Source organism: Falco naumanni, chromosome 14 (genome assembly GCF_017639655.2).
Source record: "Falco naumanni isolate bFalNau1 chromosome 14, bFalNau1.pat, whole genome shotgun sequence".
In the NCBI taxonomy this organism is placed as follows: Eukaryota; Metazoa; Chordata; class Aves; order Falconiformes; family Falconidae; genus Falco; species Falco naumanni.
This window is the reverse complement of record NC_054067.1, coordinates 6,525,039-6,547,202: the sequence shown is the minus strand read 5'-3', so window position 1 is coordinate 6,547,202 and position 22,164 is coordinate 6,525,039. Positions and strand designations below refer to the sequence as shown.

The 22,164-nt window shown below is 41.2% G+C and overlaps 1 protein-coding gene across 2 annotated transcripts in view; it reads right to left on the bottom strand.

Moving 5' to 3' along the window:
• Positions 1–699: 699 nt before the first annotated feature.
• Positions 700–22,164, bottom strand: part of TENM1 (teneurin transmembrane protein 1) — a 344,996-nt gene continuing 323,531 nt past the window's right edge. For both annotated transcript variants that reach the window (XM_040614729.1, XM_040614730.1), the window contains 6 exons: positions 20,759–20,994; positions 14,359–14,655; positions 9,815–10,202; positions 7,917–9,137; positions 7,286–7,428; positions 700–5,848 (listed from right to left, as the gene is read on the bottom strand). In XM_040614729.1, coding sequence (XP_040470663.1) covers positions 5,090–5,848; positions 7,286–7,428; positions 7,917–9,137; positions 9,815–10,202; positions 14,359–14,655; positions 20,759–20,994 — 3,044 coding nt within the window. In that variant the 3' untranslated portion in view covers positions 700–5,089. The remainder of the gene's footprint in view (positions 5,849–7,285; positions 7,429–7,916; positions 9,138–9,814; positions 10,203–14,358; positions 14,656–20,758; positions 20,995–22,164) is intronic.

The following is a 22,164-nucleotide window of genomic DNA, read 5'->3' as shown; positions in this document are numbered from 1 at the left end:
CCTGCAGCACTAAATCAATACCATCTCCCAGGCTGATTTTCTTTCCTTTTCTACCAGAGCACCCCTTTGGCCTCGCTTCCTTCTTATCCATCCAACGCAGCTCTTCCCCACCTCAGCCCTCACGCTGGTTTATTACCCTGTCAAGCTGCTCCAATCTGTTTTTCACCATGTAACCTTTCCTTTAGCCTTAAACACTCCTTCTGCCCCTCCAGTCCACTGTCTCCTCCTCTCTGCTGTGTGCGCTGGGCTTTTTATTTTTCCTCATGTGCATACTTTTGATACAGTCATTCATCATCATCTATTTGAGGCAGTTTGATAGAACGTGTACGTACTTAAACTTTGCTCCTTGGCCCCTACCACCACTGTGGTTCTCAGGAGTGCAAAGTCATAGAGCAGGATTTTTTATTTATTTATTTATTTTTTTAAACTCTCTCATCTGTTCTGATGAAATGTAATGACCTGTGCACAGAAACTGGCTGTGATTTCACCTGCAGTGAAACCTGCAGAGGTATATGCTTGAACTTTGGTGAATCAGGAGTAAAATTAAATCTTGCTAGCGATCCCCTGCCCCCCAACTTTTGAATCTATCAATATTGTCTGAAGCCCTTATTTAGCTGTACGGAAGCACCTTTTACTGACACGACCAGAACATCCCAAAAACCGTGGTGTAAACAAAGACAACATCACACACCATCAGTTTGCACCTTTATTTTTTAAAAATGAAATAGTCAAAGTACTTTCTTTTTCAAATATCGACACATAATATATTAACTTTTAATATTTACAGCGTGTTGCTGGGATGTTCTTGTAGAAAATGCATGCTTCTGGTCTGAAACCCAGAGCAAAATGCATCAGACCATTTAACTGCAGCCATATAACATAAACCTGTACAGTATCCAGTCACTATTCAGCACAGGAGTTAGAGCAGGAATAAAAAAATTGGGATCTATTGTTTCCTAGCAACGAGGCTGAGGCCATTATAACACAATTTCTGTAAGATCAGAACCTCTAACTGGTGTTAGACAGAAACTGAAGATCTTGGCATACATTGTAAACATTTTTACTGTTGATGAGAAAGCTAAAAAGGAACGTTACTTTGACATATATCATATGCTATGCTTCTCTTCCTCGTTTATTGACACTTCTGCCTGAAGAGTATGAAGATTTTAATGTTTTATCATGGTTCATACAAGTAAAATACTGTCAAGGACACGATCTGATATACTAACATTTATTAAAAGGCTAAAGTCCACCACGAGATCTAAGGAAAAACTGGAAATTGTCAAACACGTTTCCTTAGACAAATAATGGCAGGTGACAAATGCCCGGACAAATCCACAGCGAGTCCGACTTCACCATTCCCAGTTTCTGCCGAGAAGCGATTCATGCGGCAGTCAGGGTGCTTTCAACCTGGTAATGTTTTGTATCAAGGAGAGGTTTAAATAACAGTCAGCATTTGACGGGGAAAATCCTTACGGCTCTCGGCAGCAGCCTGAGCTGAGTGTCACTGTGCTAGATCAGCCACACTATGGCGACCCCCCCCAGCAAGCTAAGACCCTGCCAGGGGTCTGCCGAGCTCCTTTTGCTCAGGCTAAAATAGGAGCTCCTTTGCCTAAACCGCTTTCTGCTCCGGACCTGCGCCTTGGCTTCCCGCAGCGGCGCCTGCCATCGCTCCCCGGGGAAGAGCGGCCGGTGCCGCGGGGCTGGGTGGGCAGGGAGCGCGGGGCAGGGACCCCCAGCTGCGGGAGCACGCGTGGCCAAGGCGAGAGGCCACGTCTACCCAGCTAGTGTACAACTGAGAGACCGTTAAAGAGCTCAAACCAAACAGCTAGGATGTGTATACCGAGTTGCACATCGACCAGTTCATATATATTTATTTGGCTATGTTCTACATAGATATCTATATATATATATTTATACCTTTGAAATGTTCTAGATTTGCTAAATAAATATGAAAGCAAAGGAAGCATTACTTGTACACACTATTTGTTTGGCTGTCATAAAAAATATAGCACGTATTTCTCATGTACTTTGCTACAGGATAGTGTGCAATAGTGGGTTTTGTTTTATTTTATTTTATTTTTTTTCCTCTTTCAGAACTTTGCAGTGCAGAATGCTAGCTGGCATCAATTTATCTGATCTAAATACCAGTAAAAATTTCCATGCCATTATTTCTCTTTTTCTCATTTGGGTCTCTAGGTTATAGTGCAAAATAAAATTAGAAAAAAAAAACCCCAAACAAAAACCCTACAAAAAACAACACTGAGAAATTGGTCTAACTACTAGGAGAAAAAAAATGGAGACTGAAATATTCCCTGCCTCCATCTGAGGTTGTTCATGAACAAGATGGTCCAAAGCTATTTGTTTGCTTAGTTCTCACGAATCACTGCGGCTGGCCCATGTGTAGCTACAACTTCAGCCTCCAGTGCTTTCCATAATAACTCATTTCTTTAGCACTGTCATTTCAACACATTTGTATTTAGTTTCCTAAATTTCCAAAACTGTTGTGATGAAGGCTTTTTTTTTTTTTTTTTTGCTTTTGTAACCGGGCCATGTAATGTCATGTGATTCTTTATACATCCATATTCTCATAAGAAATATTGTTCAAAATTGTACCTTAGACTGCACCCAGGAACTGGGACAATGCCAATCTACTTTCAGAGACAAACTTATAACACATTTCATTCTTTGACCTTTTGGTATAATATGAGAACAACAGTAATCAAGGCAGTATTAAAAACACAGCTGTAGGTAATACAAAGTGCATTTCCTGCATATAATACAAATATAACTTTAAGAAACTAAAGGCACAAGCTAACTAAATATGTATTACATACTAGAAATGCACAGTTCAAGGTAATTCTAATAGCTTCAAATATTTGTTTATAATGGATATTTAAAGCAGTTTGAAAATGATCCTCATTAGTGAATTGCAAAAAAGTAGAATTGCTTAAAATATAAGTAAAATATACTCTAATATTGACATCTTGGATCAGTGATAAAATACATCATCACGTTTATGAATGCACTCTCTATATACAATTCATAAATTCTTCTTCCATTGATTAAAAGCATATTAGAGGCTCAAGGATTTGAGGGTCCATTTTTAGGCTGGTGTGGAGGTATTCAAATTCTCCGTGATTGTATGGAAAATTACACAAATCAGAGCTGTCAAACCTGGATGTTGTCAGCTCCCGATTCTGTACCTTAGTTAAGGATGAGCCCGATCAGGATGTGCATGTGAAGATTTTGGTCCACCATTCCCCGTGGCTGGGGAGTAGGGGGTGCTTTTAGGGGGTCAGGCTCCTGCTCAGCCTGATCCTGCACCCGCAAAGCTGCGCTGGCTCCAGGGGGAGCAGAAGGAGTCTGGAAAGAGACGCTAATGGTGTGAGGCTGGGACCTGAGGTCAAACCCCTGGCGGGGTTCTGGGCTCAGGTGCCAGCTCAGGCTCATCGCTAACTTTTTGGTACAGTCTGCTCCACTTGCCCAAAAACAAGGGAAGAAAGAAAACCGTAAAGAAAGGAAGAAAGAGAAAAAAAAAAGCACTTTGTTGGCTTCAGTTAATATGAGCAGAATTTTTTTCAATATATTTACTATGTCTGTTTGGAAAGAAATGTGCAATAACATCACTGTTACGGATACACAGGCTCTATAACAAGACTTCTAGCTCCCTCTGAAAGTCAGCAAAGGAAATCTGCTTACCTGTCCCACCCCTCCCCATGTGCCCTCCCCACCTCCCGATAACCAGGTCTTTTAAAAATGACAAGCTGAAAGAAGGATTACCTACTCTGCTATGAAGTAACTGTGCCAGCAGCGCATGATACCTTGGGAAATAAAAATTTCTGTCCATGCAATATAATGCTTTTCTATGTGCTCTAGATATTGAGCTGAAAAGTGAAGAGTCATCCCCAAAATGTTCTACGTTTATCAACATATTTACTATCCACACTTAGGTTCATCAACTCCCAGCCCACCAATCTTCTTCAGACTCGAAAAAATGAGTAATACAACAGGATTATTAATCTGAGATGAGAAGAACGCGATGCCTAAACCCAACAACACTGCAGTTTCCAGATGATCTGTGAAAAGGCGAGTCCTGCCCCAAGGACTACAGGCAGGACTGGTCCCGCACGGCTGGCTGTTACCGCACGGTGGGGGCTCTCCTCGATCCTGCCTGGGTCACGAGGCTGGTCCCAAAAGCACCGAGTTCAAGCCCAGGCTGAGCACACTGATGTCAGCAGAGATGCCTGCCGACTGCTGTGCCCACTGGCCCTTTGGCCACCCCGGCACCTGGTGGAAGCCCAGCAGTGTGGTGCCACCCTGCACCCCTCCGCCAGGCAGATCTGCAGCTCTACCTGCGCTGCCAGGCTCCAGCATAACCCAGTGCCGAGGGAAACCTTGGGAAAAAGCACCCCCAGGCAACACGGCGCTCATCACTGAGTGGCTGAGAGGTGGCTAAAGGCCATACAGGGCAGCCTTTTACTTACTGTATCCAAAAGAAGTCGGGTTTCCCAGGTTAGAAAACCCCTTAGATCATAGCTGTGAGGCATGACATGTGCAGGGCTGGTGAGCAACTACAAAATTTCCATACGCAGTCTGGTTTCTGTATGCAAACCCTGGAACTCACGGGAGATCTTACTGGGATAAAAACTACCCAGGAAATACGGGTTGCAGAATCAGGCTCTGTAAATTTTTAAATAATTGGTGAATTATTAAATCAACAACAACAGAAAAGCTGTGTTTCTTTAGAAGGTGGCAGAGCACGCTGCGCTCTCCCTCACCCCGCAGGGATGTGCAGTGTCACCCCCAGCACCTCGCGCGCAGGTCGCGCTGCTCAGCTGTCAGGACTCTGCTTCTGAAATTTTTGAATACTGCCACACAAGAACTAAAAATCGTCACTGTCATCTCTCAAAGAGTTAAACGAACAATATTAAAATACCATCTTCTGTCACATTTAAAGGCAGTTGGATATGTTTTTTCCTCTATATTTATATATACAGAGTTCTGATCTAGAAAAACCAATACAATAAACCATTTTACGTTTAAAAACAGGCAGTCTTTGGTGACGCAAAGGCAGAGATTTTCTTTGTTACCTTCTGCCTATTTCACTCTGTCTCATAAAGTGAATATTATTGGCACTGTCAGAAAGTTCGAGATACTGCTCCACAGATAAAACAAAATATCCATCGTAGCCTTGTACCCGCCCAGTGCTTAAAAGCTGCTGTTTCTCTCCATCTGTCCATGCCCTAATACCTCCTTCCCCTTCCTGTAGCCGCCTCTGCTCCTTAGTCCAGGCCTGAGCCACAGCTCTCTGCCTGGCTATCTCTAAGACATGGTTTTTTTCTTCTTCCACCGTTGTTCCATACCGAACGTTAAAGCACAGTGCGCCGTGCTGGAGCTGGATGTCAGCAAAGCGTCTAGTCCTCCCGTTGATCACAGAAGTCATCTGCGACACTGTGACGTTGACGCCATTCTCCAAGATGCGTCGTCCTCCGGTGTTGCCGATGAGGGCCAAATCTTCCTCCAAAGACCCCAGCTTGATGAAGTAGTGCGTGTCTCTGCCCTCTATGGTGAAATGGAGGTTCTCCAGATAGTGAGCGTTGTTGAGGATGGCAGCGATGCGCCGGCTGTCCTCGTTAGCCACGCCTATAATGTCAGCTGTCACTATACCATCCTTTATAGCAAATTTGATGCCTTTTCCAAACACTGAAGGAATAGCTGCAAATCGCGGTTGCTTTACTCCCTCATAGCACTTGCCATCACTGTACCTGGGTGTCATGGGAAGTTGATCCAAGGATATAAAGTTTCGGAGTTGCTTTTGTAGCTCACACTGAATACCAAGGATAGTCTGGAAAAGAAAATAACAATAAAGATTGCAGGCAAGGCACCTTGCAGTTCATGAGAGTGTCCCACAGACCCTGCTGATCTCTTAACTGCTTAGAACGGGTCTTCAGTTTGTTTGGAAAACACTGTGTGCACCTAGAGAGCCCGGGAACATGCACATGCTCCCTAATCGCCTAAGGTACTGCTTTCTGTGTCTCGGACTCTTATCTCTAGAAAACAAATGGAAAACACATTTATCGCAAATGCTATTTTTGTATTTATTCTTCCTTTTCCCCTCCCCCTCCCCCCTTGAACTGTTACTCTAATGGCTGGTCTTTCGACTCTCAGGCATGGGGAAACCTGAACTCAAAGCTGTGCTCTTTCACATGACTCTGTGCTTAGTCTCTGTGCGTCTCATTATGTCTTCCCTAAAAGAGCAGTAACAGTTTTTATAGGCCATTCTTTAAGGAAAGCAGGCTGTGAAGGTCTCAAGACACTAGAACAATAGGAACGAGGCAACTACGTCAGATCTGTAGAACTTGCTCCCCAGTGAGGCTAAAAAAAGACCCTCACTCTAACCATCTATGTCTTTCAACACCATACCTATCATTACACTTTCTCTGTGTCTTTGTAACAGTGACAATTTTACATGGACAGAATGAGCTCTGACCCTTCAGCTCTGTGCACTTTGTGCAGTCATTTGTGCGTGGGAAAAGAAGTTTGTTAATGCTATGGATGTGAACTCACAACATTTTACACTTCCTTTTCTTAACTACATTAGAGGAAAGGCATCTTTTGTCTCTCATCTTTGCAAAGTGATATTTCTTTGTTAACAGGCGCTCATATGGCCAAATGCAAAACATGAACGCCTGCTCAGAGCATCGGTAGTTGGCTCTGTTGCAGTTACATTGATTACTAGGCCCTGATAGCTGCTCCATGGCTCTTCTTTACTGAAAATAAGCCCTGCAGCAAGGTTGAGTTTTACAGATCCCCCTACAAATTCATAGTAACATTTCTGTTTTCCTGCACTAATTACACAGAGGTACAGACTTGTAAAGCTCTTTATACCCTCAGTGATTTTGCACCTCTTGTGGCATCTTTGCTAATGAAGATGAAAATTTGTTGTTTTAATTTTTTAATTGAACAAAATTTTTTGTTAGCTTTTTCAGTTCTCACACAAACACTTTTAGCCTTTTGCCTATCCTTCCCCTCAAATTTGGATAGTTTCTCTGTAAACAGCTGCAAAGTTCCTTCACCGTGTTGCTAAAAGCTTCTCCTTAAAACTTTCCTCCACTCGGATACCAGCACATAATTGACAACATTAACATTTCTAGCATTATTAGATTATTTGCCTTCCCTATTATGTTGAAGATATAGTCACATTGTTTCCTTGGTCTCCAATATTTTCTAATAAAATTCCATAACTTAATATTAGAAGCAGCTGAAAAGAGTTTTTGCTAACCTTTCCAGGATCCCACTCTTGGGTTTTTGTTTGAAGCTGTAGAAGTTCGTATGTTGTCTCCAAAGCTTCTATCTCTGGTTTTGGGAATCCAGGTAGTACATTGTGCAACTGGAAACCAAACAGCTCTAGCCAACTTCCAATGTCTACAAAACAAGTAAAGGATGCTGGCAATAAGGCACATAAATCCTAGAAAAAGTGAGGGTAGTCTGCAGAAATCCTGACTACACAGGAATAATGATTTCACATCAATTTATGTTTTCAGTACTGGTTACAGCATCTACTGTAGCAACAAATTATTTGATTACAAAGCATAGCTATACTCAAATCAATAGTGTACTTTCTATCTATTTATAATAGAAAAAATTCAAATTAAGCTGCCTCCATTCTCCCCCTGATTTTAGCATTTAGAAAAGCAGCAGATACAACTATAGTTATTTTATTGATTACCATAAAGGCTATAGAAAACAGATCAAGCTCAGCAAGTTGTTACCCATTAAAGAAACAACACTAACATCTGTAAGATTAGAGCCAAATGGTAACTTTGGATGTACGCAAAAGATTCCTGGAGTCTTGAATCCATGCCAGAATTTGATAAAAAGTTGTATTTTCATGAGAAATGTGTTACTTTTACCTGTTGTATACTTAGCGACGTCTTGGATTCTGCCAACTGGGTAATTGTTTTCAAATGAGTAGAGATTAAATGGTTGTGGGACAGCATTCAGGTGTTTCCATATATGATGATTTGGTGTTGTCCACCGACCAGCAATGACATCATAGTCCCGCTGACCCAGATGAACTAATTTAGTAAGAGAATCATACAGCCCTCCATGAAAACCAATGATAACCTCAAAATCTGGATTAGTGTCCTGGTAGATCTCTCCATATGGGGTATACAAAATTTCTTTTATGACTTGGCCCCGACTGCTAAATACAGCTAGAGGTGTTCCAGTGTTATCACAGGCAACGTAATACTCTTCTCCACTGCTTAATTCCATTGCAATGAGATGACCTTGAAGATCGTAATATAGGGATGTTATTTCTGAGCTAGTATGATTGTACAAATGAGTAACTCTTATTGGATTGGAGAGATCAGCATAGAAGAACTGTAAGTGTTGTCCTAGGCTCGATTTGCTTGCAACTCGTCTTCCAAGACCATCATAACAGTATTGCACAGTCCAGCCAGACACTTTGTTGTACGCTTTGTTCAGCAGACCGTTAGAGTTGTACTCAAAGATCTCATTGCCTCTTTGCCTGAGAAAACCATCTTCGTCCATTTTATATTGAATTTCTCCCAGTCTGGTAATGCGATCTCTCAGATCGTATCTCAGAGGAGTCAGGCGTGCACTGTTTCCATGGCTCAGCAAGTTGATGTTGCCGTTAAGGTCATAGCTGTAGCGCCACTGGGTTTTATCATTCACAGACACAGTCTGAAGTTGACCATCAGCATCGTATTCATAAAAATATCTTGTTATATTGGCATCTACACCTACGCGTATATCACAGATCACCATACGACCCATATTATCATACTGGATGGTCATCCAGTAAGCTATAGACTTGAGAATTTCGTATTGTACTTCAATCACCTGACCATTCGCACTAAAAATTTTGGTATGTTTCATCACAGTGGTGGTTATAACTTGGTTTAAATCATAATTAATGACACTGAATTTTCCAAATTGCTCCGTCCTGCCAGAAACATCGACGTAACGGTACAGATCGATGGGAAGAGGTGTCTCGTTTATCATGGCCTGCATACTCGTGACACGGAAGTTGTTATAGCTGTAGTCAAATCTGGCATTTACAAGCCCTTCTTCACTGAACCTGAAGATCTGGCGACCAATAAGCGGACCTGTCCGAAACAAATAGGGAAAAGAGGAAAAGCAAAAATGCCAATGAATTACGTCCACAGTATACTTACCCTACAGACCTAGCACAGACAGGCGATGAACTCAAATATACCCTTAAGCCTTATTGCTACTTGACTGTCTCAGAAAATACCATTAACTATGAATATGTTAAATTATTCTCTCGCAAACCTTTATTAATGCTCGCTCTACAAAATATTTATATTTTATTAACATTTGTTTAAATGAATGCTATTTTATTCACAATTATGATTTCTATTTACTTACAAGATAATTCTAAACAAAATTTATTTTACAGTGTGATTTCTTTCCTCATATAAACAGTCCTTTTGAATTTATGTTATATTATGTTATAAACAGGGAAAGTTGAAAATACAAACAATAAACCAACTTGATTTAGTATTTAGCAAATATCCACACAGTGGAATAAAAACAATCAAACATTATAAGAGCTATTCCATACCAAGCAATAAAAAGAAAACTGTATTTCAAATGGGACAGCTATATATGCCTATGGACACAGACATAGAGATATACACATATTTTTCTATTGAAACATAAAATATAAGAACTTACAGACATAAAAATAATGGAATTTCATGCCAGGTAAGTGCAGGATCAGGGCCAAAAATTTTAACGAAGTAGTGACGGTTACACAAACCTGTTTGCCTGTATCTGATGGTACAGATGAACCCATCATGCATTAAATGTATTGTTTTAATAACTCCAGAAGATTCCTCGTAGGTGAACGTGACTTGAGTAGTATCATAAAGAATCTCAGAAAGTCGGGACTGTTTGGTGTATTTGTAAAGGACCCTGCGCCCTGTCCCAGGATATAATGTTTGCAGAAGCCGTCCGTCTCTGGCGACGTCCTGTATGAAAGCCGCGTTGCTGTCTGGAGGGGTATAGATGTTGCGGTAGTAGCCGACGGACAGCATGGTTTGCAAGGCATGGCGCACCATGCTCGGCATGGTGACCGAGAGCAGGTAGTCAGACTGGTCGTACTCAAAGATGTAGCGGCGCTGGCTGTGCAACAGGAGCATCACGGACTGCAATCAAACAGGGATGGCACTATAAGTGGCTGATCAAGCAAATGATTATTGAGCTAGTGAGTGCTTGAAGGTTAAGGAAATGCTGCAACAACCACCCACTCTTGTACTTTGCTCTTACTGTCTGTACAATTCCAAGTGAAGCTTTCAGCTCCAGGAGACCTGGCCAGAAAGGTGGTACAAAACAGGAGGAGAATATTAATGTCTGGAGGTAAGGACCTCCAAACTGGAAGGCAGATGTGGCTCTCAGTAGCATTTCAACCTCATGCTGACTTGCTACGGTTGCTTTGAAATATTCAGGTCATCCTCCCAGGAAGCAAACACAGAGAGAATCTCTTCCTCACACACAGCAGAGCATCTGCACCAGCAGATGTTTCTAGGGGAGGTGGAAAGAGGAAACTTTCAATGCTGTGTATAAGATGTTTACCTTTTATTGGCATTCTGCATCTATCTAGCACAGACCTACCCCTTTTTCTGCATGTCTTCCATTAAATGCACATTGCCCCTGAGGCTGCAGTATCTCTGTGCTTACAGACGGATGAAAATAGTCTGCAGGTTCTTTGGTGTGACTACTTCTATCTCTGGTTTTCAATGTTTACAAAGAATATAATTTCTACACAGGTACTTGATATTTGCCCGGTGTTGGTTAACTGTCGCTGGCCAATGAAAGCTGGTTGGTTTGCTTGGCAGATGAATGTGCAAGCATGACTGACATTTTTCTGTGCAAATTTAAAATTTGGGTTCTGTAAACCTTTTCACCGGTCATGTGCAAAGTCACAGTGTCACAGAGTATGAGCCCACTGGTGAACAGTCACTGTTGAAACGAGCATAATGAAAACACAGAGTGAAAATGAATGGTGGAACTTTGTAGCTTTCCCCCAGCTCCAGTAAGTGGCTTAGCTGGACCACAGCACTGCACATCCTTGCCACACTGCCTGAGCTGAGTCGGAGAGCTGGCACTGCACAGTTCTTAGCTCACAGCCCAAACCTACCAGGCACATAAGCAAATTTGTCAGGCTTCTGCATGACTGAAACCTCACACAAAACAAAGTCTTATGAAGAACAGCTTCACTGTTTTTTTTCACAGAGCATTGGGGAAAGAAATCGGGAAAAAAGGGCATTTTTTCCCCCTCTAAACTAAAAACCTTCTCTGGGAAGAACACATGGAGAGCTCAGCCCTGCAATGTGTTAAGTAACACTGGCCCCGAGCCACTTTGCTCTGACAGATAACCCGAGTGGTTATTCAAAGGGCCAAAGATAGGCTAAGCCTTGGCCATCCTCCCTGCACCCCCGGCCCCCTGCCCTCCCAAGATGTATTTCTTCCTGCCCTTGGTGCAAAGACATCTGTCACCTGTACACAAGCCAGAGAGCGCCAACATATGCCACTCGCAAGTCACTTTCTGCCAACCAGTGATGACAGACCTTTACACTGAGCTTTTTCTGATCACTTTATTGCTGGTCTGCCAAGCATTTCTAACATGCAGCGTTTATTTTGTTTTCACCTTCAGTCAAGAGTCCCCAATCTGCAGTAAACCACTGGCTGAACTCTCTCCTAGCACTGATGTGATGCCTCGCTCTATATACTGCTCCCAGGCCTGTTTTTAAGCTGTCTGCCATTGACAGAGTATGAATAACAAGATCAGAAACATCTCTAATGTAACTTTAGTGCCCATGTGCCATTTTTACAGCACTTTGTGGCTTTTCCACTTTTGTCAAGGATAGTAGAAGGATAGACGGTACAAAGGTTGGAGACTCAGTATCCTTTCTAGTCTATTAGAGAATACCATAAAGAGGCAAAAAAAAATAATATTCACAATTAATCCTAATAATATTACAATAGATTTTTCAACTCTTTGCACAAATTGGGTTCTAATTATTTTAAAGGATTTCAGAGGGTAGCTCGTAAAACTACTAAAAAAAACCTAAAAAAAACCTAAAAAAAAAATATAAAAAAGCTGTTGTTTTATAAAAGCAACCACAGCTTGGTCAACCACGTAATGATTGATGCCGCATGGTACAGCAAGACAAACAGCCAGTGGCAATTACTCGGAGCTCTGCTGGGAAGGCACAAATGCTGAGCATCGCCACTAGATGTCATTTCTGTCCAACGTACACACGCAGCCGCTCATCTGTTTTGTCTGGTGGCGAACGTGGGATTTTGGAAGCAAGCCTGAAGTATTCAGGAGATTTTATAACACCATTAACTAACGGAGGAAAGTGACCAAAACAAAAGGAACTGAATCTCAAGTCAAAATTACTTAAAGTGCTGCTATCATCCTGCTTTTTAAAACCTAAATTACTGGACCTAATTTTGGAAGGGGTACAGATTTTTGAAAACTAACTCATCAAGTGCTAAAAATGAAGAATTAAATAACTATGAATTGGAAGAGAACTATGTAATTGATTTTTTGATAAAAGGAATCATTGGGACTTATGAGGTTTCAGACAACCTTTAGCAATCATTACCTAATTAACACAATGAGTTATTGACTTCAATGGAGCCAAAAAATTATATTTCAGTGTCTAATTTTGACATTGAATTCATCTTCCTTTGGCACAAGGAACAAACAATGATGAAAGTACATTAAATAGCTGGGAGATTATGTTCATGCTGTGTATGACTTTCAATAATTTTAATGACAAGTTACAGCATGACCCAAGTCTGCTGCTACCTGAACCAGTAAACTTTTGCCATTTGCTTCTGCAAGATGAGGATTTGGCCACTTGTGTAGAATTTCAGAATAACATTTTTAAGTTATATGGCTTTATTTACAAGCTCATCATAAACTAAGAGCAGATGAAGTGGTTTGGAAAGATAAGAAGCATACATCTTTCCAAAATCACAGTCCATTAAGCCCAAAGAAAAAATAACAGATTACTCCAAACCCCACATTGTCTGAATATTTGAAAGCTGTGCTAAATGCGTGTTTACTTGCAATTTGCAGAAGAGCATACAGACAAAAGAAAGCCTGACAAATTTATCTGAACCAAGCTCCTGAAGCTTCTAGGGTTTGCCAATCTTGTTAACACACGCAAGAACCATCGTGCATGCAGACAGGGAAGGAATCACATTTTTATGCATTCTCCAGTCTCAATCTTTTTTTTTTTTTTTTCTCTGGGTTAGGTTTAGGTTTTTTGAGGATCAAGCTTAAATACTTTCAAAATAAGTACAGCAAAGTTTATCTTAAAAGTACACATTTGGAACTTTTTCATGTATAAATAACTTCAAAGTCATTGGATTGCCTGCGTGTAATACCCCCTATCAGTTTTGCCTCACCTGCCCCCTCCTAGCCTTTCCCTCTGGTTTAAGAGGTTCAGAGAAAATGTTCTGCAAACTCAGGGTATATTGGATAGTCCAAGATGTTGCTATTTTAAAAAAAAAAAAAAAAAAAAAAAAAAAGGTTAAAAGGACACTGTTTGAATACTATTTCACACCAAGTTCTGAAAGCTTCAAAAATGCAGATTGGCATCTTGGGTTTGAGAGACAAGACCAAATGAAACGCTTCTACAGCTGAAGTCTGTACAACACTTATCCCCCCATTTTGTGACCATTACCTATAGACATAACAGAAAATTACAATACTTAGGAAATTTCAACACGAAGTCACTATAAAAGCAGAGCAATAACTCATTTCATATTAACGTTTCCCCTCCCAAATGGCCCTCATAAATACTGAAGTAATCCTTCTCCTCACAGGATCAATCTCTTTCTTTACAGCGCAGCACTGAATAGGTGCAAACTGGCACTCACTGGCTTAAAAGAATTGTGTTTGCGGGGAGCAAAACATTCCCTTTCAGTGACTGTTGTATTTCTGACTATGTTATACAGAGTAGCAACATGCTTTTCCACAGTGAGTGTCCTTTGTTCACTTGAACTTGGACTGAGACCAAGAAGTCATTTTTACCTAGCAATTAAACCAACCTGAGGTACTGATTAACTTTCTTCAGAAGCAAACTATGGCAGGTTTGAGCAGATGACATGTAGGTCTAAGCACATCCAGAGACATTTTTATCTAGTCATGTAATTGTATGCATTTTCTGTTTAAAAAAGCCTTAAATACTCTTGCAAGAGGTATCATTATAACATGGTTCAGAATATCATATCAAAACACATACTTTTGCCTTGGTACAACAATCCACTTTTAAAACTATTTACCTTTTCCAAATATGTGTAACTCCATATTTTACCATCTGCCCATGTCCTGGAAATTATGTTCCCACTTGGATCATACTCCATTTTCTCAGTCCAGGTTCCTCTTTGGATATAGGTGACTAATCCAGAATGTGAATAAGTGATATTGACCTCATTGTACTTGCTGATGGGTGACCATAAAACTGGGCGCCCTGTCTGGTCATACATAATCCGAAGAGTGAATTTTCGATGATCATCATAAATCTTTCCTGTTCTGGTTACATGATCAAAATCAATGGAGAGCAGGTTTCTGTTGTGCGCCTAAACGCGAAGATATAGTAAGGTAAGAAAACAATGCATCTTAATCACACACACCACAAACATTTCTGTGTCAGCTCTAATAAAAACATGCAATGGTTTAACATTATGATGGAAAACTTAGGGCTTAGTAGAGATGAGAAATTAGATAAATAACTCTGATGAGAAACAGGAAGACCAAGAAACAAAACGCTGCTTGCAGTGTTATTCTACTTTGCATTACGGGATGCTTCCCACTTCCATGTGCTAGACCCTCACCTCTGCTCTCACCTTTTCCTAAGTTTTTCTTCCTTCTTCTCAACTGTGGACGGACTTCTTGATTCCAGCCACAAAGATGTGTAGTTAAACACACAAATTAACGAAGACACCCTATCTCACATCCTCTCTCTTAAGGTCTGTTAACGTTGACAGGTGAGCTACTGCTGTGGGATAGCCCACATCAGGTCACATACCGATGCTGCAAAGGAAAGAGCTGTGCATGCAGCTCGTGAAGACCCTGCTCACCAGCGTCCTCAAACTTCTTCACAAAACCACCCCGCTCCCAGAGCTCATGTAAGTCAGTGGCAGTGATGCCTGGCGCTGCCCATATTCCTGCTTGCAGCTCTCTCACCACATTTGGGACCTGCAAAATTTGTTAAGCTCACTGTGTCCGACAGACTGACAGAGTGTCTGTGCTACGCTCTGTTAGCATGTGTGGTCCAACAGGAAAAATGCAGAGGGGCAGCCCACTCTCCATCTGAAGGCAAGTTCAAAGCTGAGCCAGTTTCATGAAGGCAAAATACATTTATCCAGTGCTTTCATCATCTGCCTCCTTACATCATTCAGTCACTGGGCCATCACTATTAGACTCCATTTAAATCAGAGATACAGTTTAGGGAACCATAAAACATTGTTCACTGGCTTGTCTTTCTCAGATCGATGCACAATGCGCTCACTGTATTAATCTACCACATTTTATTTAATCACTTGTATTAATCTATTCCAATTAATAACTTCTTACAGCAGAGACAATGTCATTGCAGGTGTTAGCACAGTGCACAGCACAGAGCTTGCTCCTCATTGAGACCTGGAGGCATAGCCGTAACGTAAATGGTTAAGAATACCTGTTTAATAATTGAAGCTGTGATCATATGGTAGTAGTGATTAGAAAGAGCTGCTTTTTCTTTCCCTTTTCTGTTTTTAGATACAAAATAATTTGAAAATCTAGAAGAAGCAGGTGTTCTTTCTTCAACTACCATTCCTGCGGTTTTATATACACACATGTCTAACTTTAATAGTGTTCATTTACAATAGCTGTAAAATACCTATATACCCCTGTAGACTGCTGTAACTATTACAATTTATGCTCTAATGATAGTTAAGGAGCCCAAGTAAAATGTGATGCTCAGTTCAACTGTATTTGCTTGTATACAGTCTGATGGATTAAGTTTATTATAATATATTTCTTTGCAAACTTCTTGCAATATCTGAAAACAAATCCTCTTGGTGGTAAAATAACTAAAAAGCAAGCAGAGGATATACTCTGGCTCATTTTCATTTACTGTCTGTGCACATATTTAATGTTCTTATTACTATTACTATTATTATTATTGTAGAATACACTTAGGAGAAAGGAAAGTCTTGAATACAAATTGCTTGCAATCTAAATTTCAGGGATGATACAACAATATGAGCGAAAATCAAACAGGCAGAATTACCAGCAAAGTGGACACTAGAAGTATCTGAAAGCTCACAGAGTTACAATAAGGTTTGGGTGAATGCCATCATTTCCCTAATATTCCACATCTTATGTCTTGTTTGTTTGCTTTCTTACATTAGAGTTAAGTTGAATTTAACACCCTTCTCAAGGCGAGACAGTACGGTACATGGGTAGCAGGCCTCATTTCAATGCTGTCACTGAAAAGCTGATTTCAGATCCCAGTGATTTCTCAAAGACAACTCCTCCAACGTACATACAACGTTGCGAGGAGCCCCTGTGAGAGGCTGGAGCTTGTGTTTTGTTCTAAGCCAGGGAAAACTGGTTTCTGAAGTAATGTCAGGTCAGAATGCCAGTTGATGAAAATAGGGAGAAAATTCAGCTAACATCAATAGTGTTAGCAGTGCACAAAAAGATATATTTGTTATATATTTTTAAATATTTGTTGACTCTACTTCCTTTACTTTGATAGGTAGAAATCTTGAAGTATAAACAATCACAGAAATGTGCATTTCTCTTGACATTCATTCTCAAACCTAAACTGTCAACAATGTGTAAATCAGATGAGATGACTAGTATTTCCTTCTCTGTGTTTTGATCTGAGTCAACATAAACTGATAGACAATGGCAGAGGATTTGGTCTTATCATTAGAACCTGCTGTAAGACTGGTAAATGAAGGGAGATCATTTGGTAAATGCAGTAATAAACACAGCTGTCAAAGCCTGTACCTGCAGGACTTCTGAACTGAGGCCACTTCCATTTTTTGTTATTAAAAAAACCCCACAAAACCACAACCAAAAATAAGTAAGATTGGCCAAGCATTCAGTTTTCAATTTCATAGATATTCAGCTATAAAACCTGGACTGCATCCAATGCCAAGTTTCTCTAAGTTATGCAAAAGACAGGAGGCAACAGAGCTGCATTCTAATAAGTATATTACTATGCATCATGCTCATTGGTTTTAACAGCAGCCTTTGCTTCATTTTTAGAAGTCAATTAAAACAGCAGTTCAATTGATAAAAAAGAAGTCTTGCTAGATTAAGATTGATGCTAAAATGCCTGATTGTACATAGATTTATTATTAATATAAAATGCATACAGGCCTACAGACTGTTTTATACACTTTCAGGAAGCGCCAGGGCAGGCAGTTCTGCACTTAAAGGAAACCTGTGATTAATTCCCATTTCCCACATTGATTTATACACTGAGATAAAGTTAGATGTCTGTTCCAGCATTTCAGTTAACTTACTCACTTCTGCTCTGTTTCTAAAGCAGGGAATTCGTACCATGCAAAAATCCCACTTTTAAAAACACAATGTTTACAGCATTATTCAGAACGTGCTAACAGTGGCCTCTTTCCAAAACTGGAAATAACACTAATAGAGTGAGATGCTTTCAAGATGGTTACTAATTGCTATTAAGAATTAAAAATGTTAGGACCAGGCAGAGAAGGAAAAGCTTTCTTCTCTTCAACTAGGTCATCCTTTATCTCATTCCCAGTTACCTGCCTTCTAATTTATACCTCTTTGCACACAAAGCCTTTTGTTTCAGTGACGGTATCAGGACTGATCTCTAAGTAACATCTTTAAACCCCATTTCTATGCTTTTTTTTTTTTTTCCCCCTCCGAAAACTTCCATTGTACTGTTTTTTTTTTTCTTTAACCAAGAGCTCCTGCAAGTCTGTTCATTTCCACTGAGAACAGGTCCAATCCCCAGAGCTTTTCTTTACATATATTTTCAAAGTTCAGCATTGTTCTTTCTGCCCTACATTGCAAGCTTTCTAACATACTTCCTGTTGTGCCAGTCATGGCATATTAAATGTTTTACAACTTTCTTTTTAGAATATAACTCACCAGAAGTTTTCAGAAGGTTTCACAGAACCTCAGTTTTCAGAAGGTTTCACAGAACCTCATTCAGCATAAGGGCTTCTAATGATGCTACGTTTTTTTCCCCAGCAGTACTCAAGGATCTGTCAACAGCAAGCCCTAAATCCCTTTCATTATTTGGCGTATGGCTTCAAACACACTATATGATGGTATTTTTGCTCCTGCTGTCCTGAATATTTCCTTTAATCACCAAGGATAGATAGCTGTCTCTGGGTAAATTCTGCTGCTCCTTTGCCTTCCTTGCCAGCTGCACTGTTCCAGCACCTTCCACCTCAGCTGACTCCCCACTCCATCAGCATCTCATGCAAACCCCTCAGTGCTAAAGCTGAACTCCAGGCCCACATATTTCGCCTGTCCTTCAAAGTCCTTCCGATTGGCAGTAACAGCCTCAATAGCCCATCTGACCCTTTCTCTTGTGCCAATTTACATGGTGTACCCTATGCACAGAGTATTTCTCATCCTTTCCACTATCAAATCCTCATTTAATGTGCTATCCCACCAGGTTCCCTCCAGCCTTGCCCTCACAGCCCTTGGACAGACGGTCCTAGAGCTCAGTACAGTCAAGGGAGGGGAAAAGACTGTAACACAGGTAGCTGACTTGGCCTTCTGAGCAGGTAGGGATAATCCATAAGCTCCCTTGACCTTGGGTAGGTATAAAAAGACACAATTTACAGAAATAAAAAGGCAATGTTCAACAGCTGTGATGTTAGTGGATGCTTTTGGAAGGACAGAAAATATAAGACAGCAGCACATCAAAATCATTCTTACACTCCTCCTTCACCTTTTACCCTCTCCCTGGATGAAGGTGAAGGAGGAGGAGGAGGAGTACATGAGTGGTTTCATGCACCAACAGACTGATCCAGAGGTAGGACAATCAGTTGAGCTCTGGACAGCTTCAGTGTTGCAGTACTTCAATGAACGTTTTACACCTCCAGCCAGAATCCATTTAATCCTGACCAATTTGTGAATTTCCTCCCCCTTTTTTATTTTTGCCAGGCAATATTAAGGATCACACAGAAGCAAGTGAAAATGAGTTAAAAGAACCTGCAATCAATTTCAACAATAGAAAACACAAGCTGCATAATAGGAAAACTGCGCAGGATGAAGGAGTTGTATTAAATATAACTGTAATGAACAACTTGGTCCTGGCGATGTAAGCAGAATAGATGACTGACTACATCCTTTCTGCCTCATGTTTTATTACATAATATCCTTAGAGGAAAATGTGCCATACAGCTATTTAAGCACAGAATCACACAAAGATCAGTTGATTAGGTAACGTGAGCCATGGAGGCCATAGTTTGGATCCTGCCATCTTAACACACATTTGCCACTGTAATAAGTTCGGCTGCCTCCCTAGACAGGGCTACGAGGGCTCACACTGTGCTAGCGAGGAGGCAGTCAGAAGATGGGCAAGAAAAAAAATAAATGAAGCTTTTCCCCATTTGCAAGATCCTAATAAAGTAACTGTGACTGTCAAATCTGAAAGATGTCCTTTCAAACAGGTGTTTCACATGCAGTGGCCAGATCATCCAAGTCTTGCATTTCTGATTGATCAGAGCAGTTGAAATCCAAACAGATGATACACTTTAAAAATACATTATATAGAATCTCATAACCAAGAGACAATCCAGAGATTTTAATAACCTTCTCTGTATTTTCAGAGCTAACAGGTGTACCTTCAGAGATAATACCTATCCAGAAAGGTTGTAGTTAATAATGCAATATTTGTAATGCCAAAATTCCCAGTTGTACTACTGGTACAGACATTTTAAGCAGTATTCATGTGAAAACCAGAACTGATTTCATAAAAAACCTGTTCTGCAAGGTAGCAGTCTCTTTGAGCCTTAGTGTTTCCTAATTAAATGCTGAATGTTGACCATCTGTCATTGTAATCTGTGAGTTCTCCTCACAGATAAAAATAAACCATGGATGCAATGTTAAAGTAATTCTTTATGAGAGCCATAGTGTAACCCTGCCAGAGGGAGTGAGGGGGTTTGAGAGCATGTCCTAGAGGGCAAAATACACAGCCTGTCTGGATACACGGGGAGGCTCTACATCACTCTGGCTGGCAGGAAAGGCACTGGTCAGGACACCCACGGTGTGCCCTGTGAGACCCACTGCCCTAGGCAGAGGCTGGCACCTGTTATTTCCCCCAGAAGAAAGAGGGTCAACAGATCTGAGAGAGGCAGAATGTGGCTCCAACTCTGCCGCTGCGCCAGAGTAACTATGCATTGTCCTTTGCTCACAGCTTCTTCCAATGCCATAATTAAGTTCTTAGTTGAAAAAGAAGAGGAAGAAAAAAAGTAATTATGTCTTGAGGTCAAGTCTCACAAGCAAAATCAAACAGAGATCAAACATCCCTGTGACTGTTCGAGGAGTCTGGTTTTGAAATGCGTGGCTGGGGCCCACCATTGATACAAACTTTCCATTGCTCTTCTTACAAAGTAGAACATTTCAACATGATTTTAGTTCAATGGCTTTCAAAGGGAACACTGCACTTTACACAAGAGGAAGCCTTACCCTCAGCCTTCTTTCAAACGTGGAGATATTGCCTTTGGTCTGCTCCCTCCTTTGCCTCCATTCAATGAGATTTGAATTATGCTCTCCAGGAAGAGAAATATTGCACTTCCCTAAAGTGGGGCTGACAACCCCTGCTAGAATATGAGGCTCCGTGTTAAGCGTGATTTCCATCCCACTGGCAAAGGTGACTCTCAGAGACCCATCTGGGCTGACCCGGTAGATATTCTGCGTGTTATCTGTCAAAAAAACAACAACCAAAAACAGGGAACAGAGAAAAGTTCAGATCTCCATATCTATGAAGCAAATGGTAGATGCAATAGGGCTTTATTTGCCCCCAGGTTACAGACAGCTGAACATACACCAACTGCAGCATGATCTTTGCAACTTGTAACTTCCAGGCCTTCCCATGTCTAAAGACCTTTATATTACATTTGGCCTGATGATTTCCATTGTGAAAGTTTCCTGCAGCAGGAATAAAGAGTTTTTGCTTTCAGCTTAGAAGTATGTAGACCCACGGGCTGGGTTTTGACCACCAATATTCTGATTTTAGCATGCTGGGATCTGTTGACAGGATAGTGTACTGCCTGAATGGCTTCAATGAGCATCTGAGGTCAAGCATGAAAGCTGTTTTCAAAATGGCTAGGACGATGACCAGTCACCCATTCTCTCCCTTTTCCCTGTATCACTGTACTAAAACCTCCTCCTCTTCCCCGCTGGCAGCAGAACCCTGGGGCAGGGGCACAGTGACGGTCAGCCACGAACCTGAAGCCTGGTGCAAGAGACCCACTGGGAAGTGGTTGTTGGCAGAAAAATGAATGGGTCAGTGACAGTGGCACAGCAAGCATCTCCAGAGGGTCAGAAGGCAGCTGGGGTGACCCAGTATAGCCTCTCCACCTCCCCAAAACTGCCAGAAGCAGGCGGAGGGTCCGGACCAGGTCTCCACTGGAAGGATGCAAAGGCATACAGCCACTGCTCGCTCCCGGTCTCTTGCCTGGGCACTGCAATTCCTCCACTGTTGGCACAGCTGTGCCACATCGCCTTGCATTTGGCCAGGCTAGGGATATTCATGCAGGAGGTTACTGTGACTCAGGGGCAACTCAGCTGAGAGCCTGAATGTTCAGTGTTAAGAGACAAAAGTCTCGTCCTCAAAAGCATCCTTTTTTTTTAAGCCGGTCCACACAGAAGTAACTGGTCCAGCTCTTGAGACGTGGATATGTGGAAAATAGTTGGGCATGTCAGAAAGTGGAAATAATAGGCATTACATTAAAAAACACTTTGTGACTCAGATGTAAGTATACCATGTCTGACTGGTTGTTCACAGGGTGCTTCGTGATAGTTTCAGAGAAATATGGAAATATGCAAATCACGTGAATTCATAAATATGATAGGTACAATAACAACTACAG